Genomic DNA, 19,533 nt, shown 5'->3' with positions numbered 1-19,533 from the left:
GTGGGCAGTAGGGACCAGGTTGACTACCACTGGTCTGACCTAAGACTGACCTAAGCATAGTACATAAAATCATCTGCTACAGTGTCCTACCAGGCAATGAATACTTCAGCTTCAACCAAAAAAATACAAGAGCACACAATAGTTACAAACTCATGGTAAACCGCTCTAATCTTGATTGCAGAAAATATGACTTCAGTAACAGAGTTGTCAACGCCTGGAATGCACTACCTGACTTTGTGGTTTCTTCCCCAAACCCCCAAAACTTTAACCTTAGACGCCTACCGTAGACCTCACCCCATTCCTACGAGGTCCATAAAGGGGGCGTGCATAAGCGCACCAGCGTGCCTACTGTCCCTGTCCGAATGTTTTCTTTTATTCATATCCTTTACATGTATTTATAATTATGTTTACACTTGTATCTGTCATAAAATACATGCTTGATGAAATAAATAAATAAAATAAATGAAAGGGAAGGGAAGCGCTCAGAACGCGGTTAGCCTGTGGAGCAAAACGGTCCCCAGGGATGCCCTGAGTGTGCACTGCCTCCTACGCATGTGCCCAGGGGCCGGGATGGAGACAGCACCTTGCTGGCTCCAGGGTGGCCCTGAGGATCTAAGGCCGACTGCGTTCCGGCTCGGATAGCAGCCACCAAGTTGTAGCTCAGCACAGGTACATGTTCAGACACACATTTTTTTTCCTCTTTTGTATTTTTTAAACTAATATTTTGCAGCATGTTTATTGTAATAGTGTTTATGGTATAGCTATCCTTCATATTTAGTTTGCCAGCCACAAAGGGCACAGGGGACGCTGCCCCAACCACAGCAAGTTTTATGCCTCAGTTTCTTTTAGCAGGAATGTTAAACTGTGTAAAAAACAAAAAAACCAACAATAACAACTCCTATACGAACCATGAAGGATCATCTCTTTCCAGACCTGTTTTTTTCCCCTCCCCAAATGTGCAGTTGTTTTTCTTGGCAAGCAACGTTTTAGGGCAGAATCGGACAGATTCCGGTTTGTGGGCCTAATGTGGGTTGCAAAGCTGTTTTCTCTTGCCTGAGACCCTCTCCCGTTCCCCAAACCCACCCTCTCGGATTGGAACATCAAAGCGGTTCGTTCATCCCACGACTTTGGAATTGGTGGCTGAAGATATTTCCAAGTGGAGTTGGTCTGTTGTGAACATCACCACCATCAAAGTGGAAATGTTGCTTTTAGTTCAAAGGGACATTCTAGCTTAGGGGTCTCCAACTTGGCATCTTTACGATTTGTGGACTTCAACTCCCAGAATTCTTCATACGCTCAGCCAGCGTATGCTGGCTGAGGAATTCTGGGAGTTGAAGTCCACAAGTATGCTGGCTGAGGAATTCTGGGAGTTGAAGTCCACAAGTATGCTGGCTGAGGAATTCTGGGAGTTGAAGTCCACAAGTATGCTGGCTGAGGAATTCTGGGAGTTGAAGTCCACAAGTATGCTGGCTGAGGAATTCTGGGAGTTGAAGTCCACAAGTATGCTGGCTGAGGAATTCTGGGAGTTGAAGTCCACAAGTCGTAAAGTTGCCAAGGTTGGAGACCCCTGTTCTAGCTGACTTGCAGATTAGCTTCTCCCAATGGTGGCTTCTAGGTGGGTATAGAAGTGTGATAGTATAGGTAGTCCTCAACTTAAAACAGTTTGCTTAGTGACCGTTCAAAGTTACAACGGCACTGAAAAAAGGGAGTCATGACCATTTTTCCCACTTATGACCGTTGCAGCATCCCCATGATCACACGATCAAAATTCAGACGCTTGGCAACTGGCTCGTATTTATGACAGCTGCAGGCCCCTTGGGTCACATGATTCCCACTTTGCGACCTTCTGTCAAACAAAGTCAACGGGGAAGCCAGATTCACTTAACAACCGGGTTACTCCCTTAACAACAGTAGGGATTCACTTAGCAACGGGGACAAGGAAGGTGGCAAAATGGGGCAAAACTCATTATCTTAACATTAATCTTAACATTATCTTGCTTGAGCAAGGGGTTGAACTAAATGATCTCCAAAGTCCCTTGCAACTCTTATTATTCTATGTCAGAGATGGTGAATTTTTAGGCACTGAGTGCCGAAAACGGAACGCACGTGTGCTAGTCTGGGCCGCAACCCGAAAGAGGAAGTGTCGAGGGCGCATACGCGTGCCCAAAAATGAACTTCCGGTTTCCAGCACATGCATGCGCACTGGCCAGCTACTCTTCTGGGTTTCTGGTATGTATGCTTGCATGATGATCAGCTGGCCAGCGCACATGTTCATGCAGAAATAAAATTTCCCTTCCATCTCTACCTTTTCAGCCTTGGGATAGAAGAAAGTTGCCATTACGGTAGTCACAGAACGGAGTGGCAGAATCCTCAGCAGAATCAAGAATTAACAAACGGCAAGAGGAAACAAAATGAAAGTAAACTATTTTATTGCATGAAAAAGTAGTGCAAAACAGTGCCAACTCGTTGTAAGACTCACCTATTTGGTCAAAAGTAGTCTAGATACACTGGATTATGAATTCCTAAGTCCTAACCAGCATGGCTAAGCAGATTACTGAAAGGGTAGCTCAGTTTAGGGTGGTGGTGGTGGTGTTTCAGGTGCTGCCCAGGGAGATGACTGAAAATTATGGTTTGTGAAATTGCAAACCCCTGAGAATTTTTATATACTTTTTAAAATTAGGACTTATCGAAATTCAGGCTCTCCAGAAACAGACAAAAAGACTGTTGGGTTATAAACATTTGAACGTGAGAGAATGTGCAATTCAGAGGCCCGTCCAGTCAAATAGAAAGTTGAACGTATAGTGATAAATCCCTGGGAAACCCAAAATTAGGAGAGTGGAAAAGGGGTGGGGGTTGTTTCCTCCTTTTTAGCAATGACACACCCGCATTTGGTTAATTTGGTTAATTTTTTTTAACCTCAAGAAAAAGTGGAGTTGAGTTCAGAAAAGAATTCATTCTCGGATGGAAAGCACTTCCGATTATAAATAATCAATGCAGTGGATGGTGTGAAACAGGGCTTTGGCTAGGAAAAAAATAATACTGAAATTGACACACATCCAGAACAGAAATGATTGTTTAGTAACAATAATTTGGGACAGAATGAAACACTTTCTAAAGACCTCCCAACTTAGAGGCAATTTAATGTCTGGCTGTTTTCTCGTAAAAAATTGCTTCAGTTTGCTTTACCAAATGTCTTGGTAAAACTACACTTGGAATATTGCAACCAGTTTTGGTTGCTGCAGTATAAAAAAAAAGATGTAGAGACTCTGGAAACAATGCGGAGAAGAGTAAGAAAGACGATTAGGGGGGCTGGAGGTTAAAACGTATGAAAAACGGTTGTAGGAATTGGGTATGTCCAATCTGATGAAAAGAAGGGCTAGGACTGGCATGATAGCAGTCTTCCAATATCTAAGGGGCTGCCATAAAGAAGATGGGGTCACCCTATTCTCCACAGCACCCGAAGGCAAGGCAAGAAGCGACAAAACTGATCAAGGAATGAACCAACCTAGAAATAGGGAGAAATTTCCTGACAACTAGAACAATTCACCAGTGGAATAACTTGCCTCCAGAAATTGTGGGTGCTCCATCATTGGAGGTTTTTAAGAAAAGACTGGACAGCCATTTGTATGAAATGGTATTAGGGTCTCCTGCTTGAGTAGGGGGTTGGACTAGAAGACCTCCAAGGTCCCTCCCAATTCTGTTATTCTGGTTTGATGCCGACAGACTCTTCTTGTGTCTTCAGGTCCTCTAATCACAAAGTGTTAAAGGGACTCGCAACACAGCATTCAAGGGGAGGTTTTCAGCCAGGGGATATTCCATAAAAGAGGTGTAGTTCCTGGTGTTTCAGGTTAGTCAAAGGCCCAAGGGGTTATTTGGCTCAGATGCGGCAGCCGTTGATACCAAAAGAAGTGGTGAAAGACTCAAGGCGACTGCAAGTGTTGCGATACTGGGTGGCTTTACAACGCCGAGGATCTGGTATCTCTTCTATCCAGGAATTCTTATCCAGAAGATACTGGGGGCTGCAGAAAGGAAGAACATTGAATGACAGGTATGGCATGACACTCCTTCCCCAAAGGGCCTGAGAAGCAGCATCGAGTCCCTGATTATCAGAACCTAGATGAGATGGGTGGGATCAGTGGTGGGTTGCCCCCAGTTCTTGCGAACCAGTAGTAAAACTGGGGGCAGGCTCCACCCACCCACCTGGATGTTGTCATAGACGATCTGCGCATGTGGACGATCCTGTTGCGAACTGGTAAAAAAGGTAAGTAGAACCCACCCCTACGTGGGACACAGTGGTGCTATTCAGCCAGTTCTCTCCGGTTCGGGAGAACCGGTAGCAGCAGCTGCAGGAGGCTCCGCCTACCTACCCGGACGTCATCGCAGCCAATTTCTGATGCTCTGTGCATGTGCAGGTCCTACGCATTCGCGGAGGTGGCGTGTGCACTCCCATTTGCGAACCGATAGCAAAGGTAAGTGAATGCCACCCCTGGTGGGACATCTCATCAGAATGGATGACTACCGTATGCCTTGCCAGTTGCTCTACAGCAGGGGTGTCAAACACAAGGACCGCGGATTGAATCCGGTCCGCGGGGCCATCCTGGAAAATGTAACGGGACGGCCCGCTTCACTTCAGCCCAGTCTACCCAATGCAAAGAGGAAACATGCCAGCAGTTTGTGGAGTGGCATCAAGCTGGCCATGCCCACACAGTTGGCCACGCCCATCTAGTTGGCCACGCCCAGCCCCCCCCCCGAGGTCAACCACAGCCCTGAATGAAATTGAGTTTGACACCCCTGTTCTGGAGTCTAGGGAAGTGACCTTGAGGTGGACCACAACAAGTGCTCTGAAGCCTCTGTGGAAGAAACCTTACGCCACTGAGATATCCAGCCAAGGGAAGTAGAACCCACTGGCCAGTTGTATGCTATGAAGCCGCCACACATCTTGAGGGCAGAGAGTCAGGGACCACCAAAACTGATAGAAAACTATGAGTGGCATTATAGAATAACACTCACAACAATGGTCTTCCAGTGTCCCCATTGGCTAGATTCTATGCAGACCCACCACTGTGTCCACCTGCCTGCCTATCATTCTCTCTCTCTCTCTCTCTCTCTCTTCTATCTATCTATCTATCTATCTATCTATCTATCTATCTATCTATCTATCTATCTATCTATATATATATATATATATATATCATCCCTCTCTCTATCCATCCATCCCTCTATCCATCCATCCATCGTTCTAGCGTTCACCTATCTAACTAATCTACTAGTTAGATAGATTTTAAGTAGTTTAAGTAGTAGTAACTAGTTTTTAAGGTATTTTAATTTTTGGTAAATTTGCTTTGTCTCATTTCCTTTTATCGATATATAAACAAACCCACCCAAGAGTAATAGCACAACAGCAATCTTAACATTACGTAATTAGTTCAAGACTGTCACTATTGTCTTTCTAACCACACACCAGGGGTAAAATGCTTCCGGTTTGGTCCAGATTGCCCGATCCGGTAGCGATGGTGGCAGGTGGTTCGGAGAACCGGTAACAAAAATCCCTCCCCCCCCATCCGTGCTCAGCTGAGCTGCGCGATCATCAGACGGTTTTTTTTAAGTTTTAAAAGCATTTTTTCTTCGGCTGAAAAAATGCTTTTAAGAGTAAAAAAAAAAGGCTCAGATGATCGCGTGGCTCAGCTGGGATTGTCAGAGCCTTTTAAAAGCATTTTTTCTACAACCTCTTCCGCCGAAGAGGTTGTAGAAAAATGCTTTTAAAAGTAACAGAAAAAAAAAAGTTGGCCACGCCCACCCAGTCACATTACAACTCAAGCCACACCCACAGAACCGGTAGTAACAAATTTTACATTTCACCACTGCAACACACCACACACCGAATTTCCCTTTCTTGTTTCCCGACTTACCGGTTATTTGAATCACGAGTTTCCCCGTCACGTCCCATCAACAAATATTCTTTGCTGGCAGCCAAGCGGGTCTTGCAAGCGGCCCGAACGACAAAGCGACGGATCTGGTCGACTTCAATTCTGGAATCTGTAGCTACAGAGAGAAAGAAATCCAAGGTTGAAAATCTGAAACAAAAAATACCTAAAGGCATCTAACAAGGTGGTTGTTGTGACCCAGGCCCCGGTAGGTAGTAAGAAACTCAGTCAGTGAAAAAACAAACAAATTTTATTTGAACAGCTGAGAATTACTTCATTCCCAGCGTAGTTCAACTAAATTAAAGCAAATTCCTCCCAACACAAATTCCTCAGTCCTATCACCAACCTTGGTCCAATTAGGCAAACTGCCAAGGGCCTTTCTTAGCAAATGTTCAGAAGACAAGATGAAGCTATCAATGTTGTTTTCCGGCAAAGAGCCCAAATGCCGTTGCTGGTCTTTTAAACCTTATGGGAGGGGCCAATCATCTCTTGGCCCTACTCCTGAGTTGTCCTCTTTGCTTGAGCTGCTCTTGCCTTCTGGCAGCTCTTCTCATGCGTGCATTAGGAACAGGCTCCTCCTGTTCCTCTGCCTCACTACTGTCAGCCTCTAGAGGTTCTGGAGTCTGCACCTCACTCCCCGATGGCCCTGGCCCCACCTCAGCCTCATTGCTGCCTGACTCCGTTGCCAGCTCCACAGGCTGCTGGAGGACCACAACAGTGGTGTTCCTTTCCACTGGCCCTATTTCTAAAGGTAGTCCTTGACCTATGACCACAATTGAGCCCAAAATTTCTGTTGTTAAGCAAGACAGTTGTTAAGTGAGTTTTCCTCATTTTACAGCCTTTCTTGCCACAGTTGCTAAGTCAATCGCTGCAGTTGTTAGGTTTGTAACCCGGTTGTGAAGTGAATCTGGCTTCCTCATTGACTTTGCTTGTCAGAAGGTCACAAAAGGGGATCACGTGACCCCGGGACAACTGCAACCATCATAAATATGAGTCCGTTGCCAACAGTCTGAATTTTGATCATGTGACCATGGGGATGCTGCCACAGTCTTTAAGTATGAAAAATTATCATAAATCACTTTTTTCAGTGACGTTATAACTTTGAATGGTCACTAAACGAACTGTTGCAAAGCAAGGACTACCATGCTGTATATGATTTTCACATGGTTTTTCTTCAGAGTTTGCTTCATCCATGCTGCACTCAGCATCTCTAGTAAAAGTATCTTTTCTCTAAATCTTATGGAGTCGAGGGTCGTTCTTTCCTAAGGGGTAAACTGGGGCCAGTCTGACAGTGGGATGGACTTAGGTCTCTTGTGGGAACAAAGGGATTTGAGACTGATGACACGTTTGACCCCTCCCTATGGTAGTAAAGCTGAGATAACAAAACCCCCATGAAAAGGATTACTCACTGAATTGCAGGGCCTCCTTGATTTTAACTTCATAGACCCGGAAGGCGCTTTCTTGGCTCTCGCGCTCCACTCGAACCAGGAATGCTAGAAAGAGGAGACAAAAGTTGTCATCTTTTGCCTTACGGATGGTCAGAATTAAGGATTTTTCCAGATCATCAAGTTCACGTCTGAAGTGGCGTAGGGTTTCCTGCCTGAGCAGGGGGTTGGACTAGAAGACCTCCAAGGTCCCTTCCAGCTCTGTTGTTTGTTTGTTTGTTGTTTGTTGTTTGTTTGTTTACATTTATACCCCGCCCTTCTCCGAAGACTCAGGGCGGCTTACAATGTATAAGGCAATAGTCTCATTCTATTTGTATATTTTTTTTACAAAGTCAACTTATTGCCCCCCCAACAATCTGGGTCCTCATTTTACCTACCTTATAAAGGGTGGAAGGCTGAGTCAACCTTGGGCTGGGCTCGAACCTGCAGTAATTGCAGGCTCTGTGTTCTAATAACAGGCTTCTCTACTGCCTGAGCTATCCCGGCCCGAGCTATCCCGGTTATTCTAAGTGTTGTCCCTGAGGTGGCAGGATACACATTGTGGCCTTCATTGTTAATCCTTGTTTGGCTGAGTCAAGGGTTGGCAATCTTAAACACTCAAAGAGCCATTTGGACCTGTTTCCTACTGAAAAGAAAACACCGGGAGCCACAAAACTCTTCCCATGCCTGACTATTTCCTGAGCAGCCACAAAACTAACATATGTTAGTTGAATTAAATGTTCTGTTTTCTTCCGAAACTTTCCTTTTCTTTAATTCATCCATGGTAGGCCTACTGGGGGTCGAAAAGCTCAGTAAATTATGTGCCGGTGGGTGTTGCACATTGACGGTTATGGTGCCTATTTTGAGTGACAGGGAGCTGCAGCAGAGGGATGAAAGAGCCACATGTGGCTCCAGAGCCGCAGGTTGCTGACCCTTGGGCTAAGTAATGAGTCCAGCAAGCAGCGCTGAATTATTTATTTGAGGTCAAGTTAACCAAAAGGAATGATGGATTCTCCTGGCTTTGTTTTCTGTCACACTTAAACATCACTGACCAGCAGGGGGGGAAAAAACCGCTACTTACCACTTCCTTTAATTTGGAGGGGATGGGTCAAATTTGGATGGAATCTTAGAAGAAGGGATTGGGCCACCTGCCAAAGTTCCCAGCTGGTAGGTGGGAAATAAGTGCTATAAGATCCCATTTTTGGTAAAACCAGTCAACCCAGCGGTGATATCTGAACCAGTTTACTGCCGGTTTGCTGGCTGCCCATGCACACCGTGCACCAAATGCACAGTGCACATCAAAAGGAGGCAAGGGGTAAGTAGAACAGCGGGCGGGATATGTATGCGTGTGATCAGCTGTGGCGCGTGATCTTTTTTTTTTTACTTTTAAAAACATTTTTTTGCAACCTATTCGGCCGAATAAGTTGTGAAAAAATGCTATTAAAAGTAAAAATCTCCTTTTGAGAGGCTGGGTGGCACTACATTTGTAGTATAAGACATAACATAACATAACAACAGAGTTGGAAGGGACCTTGGAGGCCTTCTAGTCCAACCCCCTGCCCAGGCAGGAAACCCTACACCATCTCAGTCAGATGGTTATCCAACATTTTCTTAAAAATTTCCAGTGTTGGAGCATTCACAACTTCTGCAGGCAAGTCGTTCCACTTATTAATTGTTCTAACTGTCAGGAAATTTCTCCTTAGTTCTAAGTTGCTTCTTTCTTTGATCAGTTTCCACCCATTGCTTCTTGTTCTACCCTCAGGTGCTTTGGAGAACAGCCCGACTCCCTTATACTCCCTCGGAGTATAAGACACACCCAGATTTTCACTCTCTTTTTTGGGGGGGAAAGGTGCGTCTTATACTCCGAAAAATACGGTAGGTCTTCACAGATGTGAGCATAAGCAATATTTACAGGTTTTCAGGGAAGAAAATTGAAATCAGTTCAAGATATACAGGCCGCAGAGGGTGAGGCTCCCAGGACCAATCCCAACTCTTACCGTAATGCACACGGGGACTGTAACATGCAAAGTTCATCCGTTTCTCTTCCGTGATTGCATCCTCCAGTGTACGCTTCAAACGTGGGCAGGCACCTGTTTGGTAGGAGAAATATGGTCCGATTCCTGGATACCCCCTTGATCAAAGGGGAGGGAATCTAGCATCTAACTCCAAGATGGCTGAGAAACCAATCTAATTTCTTTAGACAGGAACATGGGAGTTTAGGTAGTTGTTTTATTGGTTAAAGAATGGAGAAAGTGGACAAAACAGGACATATGCATTATTTTCACATCTTCAACGAGCCAAAAGAGTAGCTATTTTGGCATCATCCATCAGAAATTTTATACTAAGTACCCTCTTTCCCCAAAAATAAGACATCCCCTGATAATCGGGCTTTTGAGCGCATGCGCTAAAATAAGCCCCCCATGAAAATAAACCCTCCATGAAGATATTTAAACACATGCACAGCCGGTCCCCGCCGATTCCTCTGGTTAGGGTTAGGGGGACAGAGCTGGAAATGAGGTAAGATGGCAAGAGGAGCCCCCTCTTGCTCCACGTGCCCCAAAATAATAAAACCTCCCCAAAAATAAGCCTAAGTGCTATTTTCGGGGTTCAAAAAAGTAAAAGACAGGGTCTTATTTTCGGGAAAAGATGGTATTAACTGTGGGTACATGGAGCAAACACAGCGGCTATGGATATTTTAAGACTGGGGTGGCAGTTGTGATGCAGACATCTACCAGACCTTGGATAGAGCATTTCCACCAGTGCATAACTCTGATTAGGTTCCAAAAAATACACTTATAGAATAGAATAGAATTTTATTGGCCAAGTGTGATTGGACACACAAGGAATTTGTCTTGGTGCATATGCTCTCAGTGTACATAAAAGAAAAGATACGTTCATCAAGATTATTAAAGTTGTACAGCCACAAGGTTGGAGGACTGCACTGCAAGAACAACTAGACACAAGAACAGTTTTTTCCCGAAGGCCATCATTCTGCTAAACAAATAATTCCATCAACACTGTCAGACTATTTACTGAATCTGCACTACTATTAATCGTCTCATAGTTCCCATCACCAATCTCTTTCCACTTATGACTGTATGACTATAACTTGTTGCTGGCAATCCTTATGATTTATATTGATATATTGACCATCAATTGTGTTGTAAATGTTGTACCTTGATGAACGTATCTTTTCTTTTATGTACACTGAGAGCATATGCACCAAGACAAATTCCTTGTGTGTCCAATCACACTTGGCCAATAAAATTCTATTCTATTCTATAAGAAGAACAGCCTCACTGCTGGGTTTGGCAATTACTAGAAAGGCTCAATATTATTTTGATTCCTCCTTCCTCAGTTGTAATCCCGATGGTTCATTAAGTCACTAACAAGTATGTATTCCTGATTGAAAGGAGAAGCATTCGGACAATCCTTTGTCCAGCTACCAGGTGGTTCCAAATGGAATGGGACAACTTGCCACAGTCAACTTGCTGTGGCCAACTCTCCATGGCCAATTCGCTACGGCCAACTCGACACAGCCAACTCCCCATAGGACAACTCGCCACGGGCAGGACAATTTATCAATTCAATTTAATTATTTAAAATGAAATAAAACCTTGTTTTGATTTTTGTCATTCAGATTTCATTCTGTCCCTCCTTTTGCATCCTTTCTTTAAAGATTCTATTCTACCATTTCTTTGATATCAGTATAATTCTTGTCCCGCAGTGAGTTGTCCTGTAGCAAGTTGGCTGTGGTGGTGAGTGGGCCTCAACGAATTGTCATAGACCCAGTTCCAAGTGACAGCAGATCAGCTGCATTATTTTAAATAATCCTTGAAAATCATCTTTCTGGTTAATCATATGGAAGTGAATTTGGGTTGTATTTGTGCTTTGGAGGGAGGAGGGCATGTGCCCAAGTGTTCCTCTGAACGTAGAGATCGTAAAACCATTGATCTAAAGCAGGGGTGAAATGTAAAATTTGCTACTACCGGTTCTGAGGGCGTGGCTTGGTGGGGGGTGTAATGTAACTGGGTGGGCGTGGCCAACTTTTTTTTACTTTTAAAAGCATTTTTTTCTACAACTTCTTCAGCCTTTAAAAGGCTCTGACGATCCCAGCTGAGCCGCGCGATAATCAGCTGTCATCTTTTGCTCTATGAAGAAAAAATGCTTTTAAAAGTTAAAAAAAAACCTGATGGTCGCGCAGCTCAACTGGGCATGGGCGGGGGGGGGAGGGATTTTTGCTACCGGTTCTCTGAACCACCTGCCGCCATCGCTACCGGATCAGGCATTCCGGTCCGAACCGGGAGCATTTCACTCCTGATCTAAAGTCCAGGTAACTTTACCTTCAGCACACTGGCAGACATCATCTGAGCACAATGCGGACACATACTGTGGCTTATTGGGAGCACCATAGAAGATACTGCAACGTTGATCTACGAGAGGGAGAGTAGAATAGTCAGAGGAACATAATGCATGTAGTCTTCAAATTACAACCACAACTGAGCCCAAAATTTGTTAAGTGAGTTTTGTCCCATTTTATGACTTTTCTTGCCACATTCGTTAAGTGAATCGCTGCAGTTGTTAAGTTAGTAACATGGTTGTTAAGCTTCCTAACTGACTTTAGAATAGAATAGAATAACAGAGTTGGAAAGGATTTTGGAGGTCTTCTATCCAACCCCACTCCCACCTCGCTCAGATAGGAAACCTATAGCATTTCAGACAAATGGTTGTCCAATCTCTTCTTAAAAACTTCCAGTGTTGCAACATCTGGAGGCAAGTTGTTCCACTGATTAATTATTTTGTCAGAAAATTTCTCCATAGTTCTAGGTTGCTTCTCTCAATGAGTTTCCATCCATTCCTTCTTATCCTGCCTTCAGGTGCTTTGACTCCCTCTTCTTTGTGGCAGCCCCTGAGATATCGGAACACTGCTATCACGTCTCCCCTAGTCCTTCTTTTTATTAAACTAGACATACCCAATTCCAGCAACCGTTCTTCATATGTTTTAGCCTCCAGTCCCCTAATCATCTTTGTTGCTCTTCTCTGCGCTCTTTCTAGGATCTCCACATCTTTTTTACATCGTAGCAACCGAAACTGGATGCAATATTCCAAGAGTGGCCTTACCAAGGCATTATAAAGTGGTAGCAACACTTCACATGATCTTGATTCTATCCCTCTGTTTATGCAGCCTAGAACTGTATTGGCTTTAATAATATAATAATAATATAATAATATAACAACAGAGTTGAAAGGGACCTTGGAGGCCTTCTAGTCCAACCCCCTGCCCAGGCAGGAAACCCTACACCATCTCAGACAGATGGTTATCCAACATTTTCTTAAAAATTTCCAGTGTTGAAGCATTCACAACTTCTGCAGGCAAGTCGTTCCACTTATTAATTGTTCTAACTGTCAGGAAATTTCTCCTTAGTTCTGAGTTGCTTCTTTCCTTGATTAGTTTCCACCCATTGCTTCTTGTTCTACCCTCAGGTGCTTTGGAGTTTCAGTAATATTTATTAACAAATAAAAATAAAAATTAACAAATTAATAAATAAAAAATAAAAAGTAATATTTATTAACAAACTAATATTGACTAATAATAAACTAACAGACTATGTGACACACTTAAGGACCCTAGTGATTCACTTAACAACTGTTGTACAAATTGTTGTAAAATCAGATCTGACTTGACTGACGACTGCCACTTTATGGCTGAAATTCTACTCCCAATTGTGGTCATACATCAAGGATTACCTGTACTACAAAATTAGCATACCTTTTGAAACAGGTACAAATAATCTTTACAAATAAATAGTTATGCCTGTTCTGGAGACATCACAACGTGTGTGACACACCAGTTGTACCCCCACCACAGACTGATTTTTTTTTTTAAAAATGCATCCTACCAGCTCCCCCTTCCTTTCCTCAACTGTTATTTGCTTTGACTTACGGGGTTCGTAGAAGTCATAGATGGTGGCGCTGGCTGGTTGTAGTTTTCCCACAGATACTATCTGTTTAGCCCTGAAAGCGATACATTCACGACCGGATTGTGGTGCCTGGAAACAAAGAGAAATATTTAAATTTAAAATGTTATATTCTACCTTTCTTCTGTGATCTAGGATGGAATCCTCCATTCGGGGGCAAATCGGATGATCCATGTACAGGCAGTCCTTGTCTTACAACAGTTCATTTAGTGACTGTTCAAAAATAACAATGGCACTGAAAAAAGTGATTTATGGCCATTTTTCCACACTTTTGACAGAATCCCCAATGGTCACATGATCAAAATTCGGACGCTTGGCAATTGACTCATATTTATGACAGTTGCAGTGTCCCAGGGTCATGTGATCCCTTTTTACGATCTGCTGACAAGCAAAATCAACGGGGCAGCCAGATTCACCGAACAGCCGCCTTGCTAACGTAACAACTGTGATGATTCCCTTAACAATTGTGACAAGAAAAGTCGTAATGTGGGGCAACATCCACTCAACTGATGTTTCATGTAGCAACACACATTTTGGGCTCAATTGTGGTCATAAGTCAGGGACTTCGTTGTAATATGCAGTTCAGCTCCCGCCAATGTGCTGAACTGCAGACACGATGGCTATAATTCCAGTCATTTCCAGACGGCAGAAACAAGAACTGTGCTGGCTGAGGATGATGGGAATGTATCGTCCACACAGAGGGGGGAGGGGCTGCTGCTTGGAGAAGGCAAATGAAGCCGGGCATCAGCACTTTTACAAACAATGGTTCGAGACAGTGAACGAAGATTAGCTTCAGAAAGAAAGTCACAAGGATGATCAAAATTAAGACTCCAACATTTGGAAGGAGCTGCATTGTCTAAAAAGGCGGTTATCAGTGGTTTACAGGTAGTCCTCAACTTACAACCCCAATCGGAATAGAAGTTCTGTTGCTAAGCCATGCAGCCATTAAGCCATTCCATCCTTTATAAGGTAGGTAAAATGAGGACCCAGATTGTTGGGGGCAATAAAAGTTGACTTTGTATATAATATACAAATGGATGAAGACTATTGCTTGACATAGTGTAAGCCGCCCTGAGTCTTCGGAGAAGGGCGGGATATAAATGCAAATAAAAAAAATAAAAATAAATAAAAAATAAAAAGTAAGTCGTGCCCAATTTTATATCTTTTAGCTGCAGTTAGTAAGCAAATTGTAGTAGTTATGTGAATCTGGCTTCTTTTGCCTTCCATTGGAATCTGCCTTCCATTGAGGACCTGTATACTGCACGAATCAAGAAGAGGGCCGTGAAAATATTTGCAGATCCCTTGCATCCTGGACATAAACTGTTTCAACTCCTACCCTCAAAACGACGCTATAGAGCACTGCACACCAGAACAACTAGACACAAGAACAGTTTTTTCCCGAAGGCCATCACTCTGCTAAACAAATAATTCCATCAACACTGTCAAACTATTTACTGAATCTGCACTACTATTAATCGTTTCATAGTTCCCATCACCAATCTCTTTCTACTTATGACTGTATGACTATAACTTGTTGCTGGCAATCCTTATGATTTATATTGATATATTGACCATCAATTGTGTTGTAAATGTTGTACCTTGATGAACGTATCTTTTCTTTTATGTACACTGAGAGCATCTGCACCAAGACAAATTCCTTGTGTGTCCAATCACACTTGGCCAATAAAAAATTCTATTCTATTCTATTCTATTCTATTCTATTCTATTCTATTCTATTCTATTCTATTCTATTCTATTCTATTCTATTCTATTCTATTCTATTGCCGTGGTGGCAAACCTATGGCATGCGTGCCAGAGGTGACATGCAAGCCCTCTCTGTGGGCATGTGAGGTGTTGTCCCAACTCAGCTCCGCCGCGCATGCATGCGCACCTCCCGCCAGCCACCTGGTCTTCGGGTCTCTGCTGTGCATGTCTGGGGGGCGGGACGCATGCATGGGGCTGCGTGTGCATGCATGAGGGGCGGGGCGCATGGGGATACATGGGGTGGGGTGCATGCGGGACAGCACGCATGCATTGCATTTTGGGGGTTTGCATGCACGGTCGCATTGGGCACTCAGTCCGACAAAGGTTAGCCATCACTGCCCTATTGACTTTGCTTGTTAGAAGCCCCCCCGGGAAGGTCACAAATGACAATCATGGATGCCGTAATCGTCATAAATACATGGTTGCCAAGCACCTGAAGTTTGATTGTGTGTGTCAGTTTTGGAAGGCAATTTTCTTTTTGCTTCTTAACTGCCACATATTTTAGCTGGGGGAGAGGGTTGTTGTTGGAGCGGTAGAAAGTTAGTCATAACAACATTCCATATTCAAGGACTTTTGCCTGCGTCCGATGTAGACTGCCCGAAGACTGTATCCAATTGAGTGTGAAGAGTTGATTGGACAATATGATGAACTTGTGGGGTGTGGGGCAGGGCTGTGAACTGTTAACTGAGTGTGGAAAACCTGGAAGCTTTCAGTTTCGGGTTTTCCCAGCTGTGCCAACATGACAACTCTAATAAATTGGAACTTTGAGGAACCTCAAGCCTCAGAGCTTTATTTCGTTGGGGGTGTTCCTTGGAACCCTGACATTATGACTGCAGAGATGCTACAATGGTTGTTACGTGTGAGGACCAATCATTAAGTCCCTGTTTTCACGATCGTCATAACTTTGAACAGTTGTTAAATGAATGGTCATAAGTTGAGGGCTAACCTGTGTGTTTTAGCTTTCTTTCCCACACAGACGTGCAGAAGCACATCTGCTTTCAACAGGTGAGACTGTATACAGGTCAGGGTTGAACTATGGGAATCCTTTTTTTTTTTTGTCACACAGTATATATAAGCATAAGTATGAAATAATTATACAATATATAAGCATATATATGAGTATGAGTATGTAATAACTATATTAATTGGATATAATGAAGGAAAACAATAGGACAGGAACGGTAGGCACGCTTGTGCTCTTATGCACGCCCCTTACAGACCTCTTAGAAATGGAGTGAGGTCAATGGTAGATAGTTTTTGGTTAAAGTTTTTGAGATTTTGGGACGAGACCATGGTGCTCTCTGAGTTTGGTTGTTTGCTCACAGGCGCCTCATTGCACAATGGATGATATTCCTTAGTTGGGTAGTAGAACATCTTCAAGCAAACCAAGCTCTGAAACCACCAAGGACTCCAAAGTCCATATGAACATGTCAATAAAACTGCCTTCTCCAACTATCATCTAATGACCTGTAATCCATTGCGGGGTGGAGTTGGGACAACTGAATGGAACTGAGTGTTTACTGGCTGGATGCCCTTCCTGTTGCCAATGCGGAATTTTGCAACAGAAATATATTCTCATCGTGCCCAGAAAGAGAAATATCAGCCTTTACCTAGGATCGAACACAGCCTCCCGATTGTGAGGCGAGAGCTCCACCTCTAGGCCACCGCACCGCTCTGCCTTGCCTTCTCCAACCACCCCTCTGAATATATTGTTTTGTAGAAAATTGTCCCACCTGGTCAAAATACAGGAGCAGCCGTTGTCCTTGAATCTCCCAGTGGTTGATGTATTGGTCAGGGACCTCTTGCAGCTGCAGAGAAGGGAAGGATGGAAAAGTCATAAGGAATAGATCTCTCAAATCGAGTGGTCTTGCGGTTGATGAATGTTTTCCTGCCAGCTATCAATACTGAGAAAGCAAATACAGTAAAGAAATAAGATATCTAAATCTACACATAACAATAGCCGCAAGAATATCTCATGCACAGAACTGGAAAAACGAGAATATACCATCGGAGGAGGAAGTGATAAGGAAAATTCTGGACTGTGCTGAGATAGATAAATTAACAAAGGAGATAAAGAAAAGGAAGATACAGAATGTTACGTAGTATGGAATAAATTGTATAATTGGACAGAAAGTAGAAATGGTAAATGAGTAAAAAGGGGAAAAGGTCACAAAAAAAAGGTAGTGCATTCAAGAAAATGTATTGTTATATTGACGGGTATGATGGAATATATATAGAAATAAGGGATAATAGGACAAAAAGATAACTATAATTAAAGAAAACTAGAGGGAAAAATGTAAATAATAGAGGATTACCGATACGAAGCTGATGTAAAGAAGGAGTATATGTTTTATGTTGCTGTTTGTTATGTCTTGTTGTTTTAAAAGATAAAAAAGTATTACAATACTGAGAAAAGAGGATGGTGCCAAGGGCAGATGGTGTAACCAATAGGTTCACTTAACAGGCCTCGGAGGCCTGAAATCCAGACATCGCTTTCCAATGAAGAGCCAGAAAAGAGGTGAATGAAGCAGGATACCTAATACTACACATCCAGTGGTGGGATTCAAATAATTTAACAACTGGTTCTCTACCCTAATGACCAGGTGGGTAGGCGTGGCTTGGTGGTCATGTGACCATGTGGGTGTGGCCAACTCAACATCACTCACGTCGATGGGTGCTTTGCCTTAGCTGTTACAATGTAATAAGGGTTAACCAGAGAGGCAGTTTCTGTAGGCAGGGCAATATAGATAAGCTAGAAACAACACCAGAATGTTTCCTTCCTGCCTTCCTTACAGGATTAGTCCTGTAAAGTGGGGAAAAAAAACAAAATAAGATTTCTTCTAACAACCGGTTCTCCCAAATAAGTGCGAACCGGCTGAATCCCACCACTGTACACATCCTGACGGCAGTAAGAATGGTATATGCTCAGCAATGGAAATGTGAAAACACACCTTCAGAAAAGGAGATAATAAGGAATATCTCAGAAAAGGAGATAATAAGGAAGATATTAATATGTGCAGAAATGAATAGATTAACGTTAGAATTAAAAACAAAGGAGAGACAGGATATTATGACACATGGAACAAATTTTATCAATGGCTAGAAACACAAGATGGGAGTCGGAACATGAAACAATTGGGCTAAGAAGATCGGAATGAGACATTATATGATTTTATGAATTGCCAGGATGGTCACACTTTGTTCGATATACTTATATGTAAATAATAATAATAAAAAAGGAATGCAGTATTGCAGGCTAATTCTGCCGACTGCCAGCAGTTTAATCCTGACCGGCTCAAGGTTGACTCAACCTTCCATCCCTCCGAGGTGGGTAAAATGAGAACGCAGATGGTTAGGGGCACCAGGCTGACTATAAACCGCTTAGAGAGGGCTGTAAAGCACTGTGAAGCGGTATATAAGGCTAAGTGCTATTGCTATTAAAGGGAAGTCCAACCCTTTGTCAAGAGCTACCTGAGCAAGGTCCACCTCATCAGGCTGAAAGCCACTCAACAGGGTGATGTCAACAATGACCATGCCAGAAACACGGGCCCCCTGTTGTCTCCTGTAGAGAAAGATAAAGAGAGAAAGGTTGGGAGGTGGGAGAGATTGTTCAACGCCTTTCGTTTGATTTAGTTGACCTCTGTGGTTTAATAGAAACATCAGATGATGACGTTGGATGAAGTGGACCACATAACGTTGACACAGGTAGTCCTTGAGTTACAACCACAAGCATGTGTGTCAAACTCGATTGCGTCATGTGTCGTATGGTGGTGTATAGTGACTTTTTTTGCCTTTGCGGAGCCGTGGTGGGCGTGGCCTGCATGCGACACATCCGGCCTGCAGGCCGCCAATTTGACAGGCCTGACCACCATGGAGGCCAACGTTTCCATTCTTAAGCAAGACAAACATTAAGTGCGTTGTGCCCCATTTTGTGACCATTGGTCACTGTCGTTAAGTGAATCACTGCCATTGTGAAGTGAATCGTGTGGTTGTTAAATGAATCTGGCTTCCCTCGTTGATTTTGCTTATCAAAAGCCAGCTGGGGAGGTTACAAATGGTGGTCACATACAGTGCAACAATCATAACTATGCGCCGGTTGCCAAGCACCCAAATTTTGATCACGTGACCACAGGGTTGTGCTGAGGAATTCAGCAGGTATCTGTTTGACAAAATCGCTCAGCTTTGGGACGGTCTGGACCAAAACTGGGTAGTTCCGGGCGAGATGACGGAGGCTAGTCTTGTTGAGACCATCTGGGAGGAGTTTGATCCTGTGGCTCCCGAGGACATGGACAGGTTGCTGGGACGGCTGAATGCCACCACATGTTTATTGGACCCGTGTCCCTCCTGGTTGGTGCTGGCCACCCGGGAGGTGACACGAGGCTGGCTCCAGGGAATTGTCAACGCTTCCTTGGGGGAGGGTGTTGTTCCCACCGCCTTGAAAGA

The 19,533-nt window shown here is 43.6% G+C and overlaps 1 protein-coding gene across 1 annotated transcript in view; it reads right to left on the bottom strand.

Moving 5' to 3' along the window:
• Window positions 1-2,412: 2,412 nt before the first annotated feature.
• The window catches only part of LOC131192516 (complement C4-like), a 118,000-nt gene continuing 100,879 nt past the window's right edge, over window positions 2,413-19,533 (bottom strand). The window contains exons 34-41 of the mRNA XM_058171725.1: window positions 18,562-18,652; window positions 16,824-16,898; window positions 13,293-13,398; window positions 11,692-11,781; window positions 9,346-9,438; window positions 7,334-7,417; window positions 5,910-6,042; window positions 2,413-4,019 (exon numbers count right to left, since the gene is read on the bottom strand). Coding sequence (XP_058027708.1) covers window positions 3,878-4,019; window positions 5,910-6,042; window positions 7,334-7,417; window positions 9,346-9,438; window positions 11,692-11,781; window positions 13,293-13,398; window positions 16,824-16,898; window positions 18,562-18,652 — 814 coding nt within the window. The 3' untranslated portion in view covers window positions 2,413-3,877. The remainder of the gene's footprint in view (window positions 4,020-5,909; window positions 6,043-7,333; window positions 7,418-9,345; window positions 9,439-11,691; window positions 11,782-13,292; window positions 13,399-16,823; window positions 16,899-18,561; window positions 18,653-19,533) is intronic.

Source organism: Ahaetulla prasina, chromosome 2 (assembly GCF_028640845.1).
Source record: "Ahaetulla prasina isolate Xishuangbanna chromosome 2, ASM2864084v1, whole genome shotgun sequence".
Lineage (NCBI taxonomy): Eukaryota > Metazoa > Chordata > Lepidosauria > Squamata > Colubridae > Ahaetulla > Ahaetulla prasina.
This window is presented reverse-complemented; position numbering and strand designations above follow the sequence as displayed.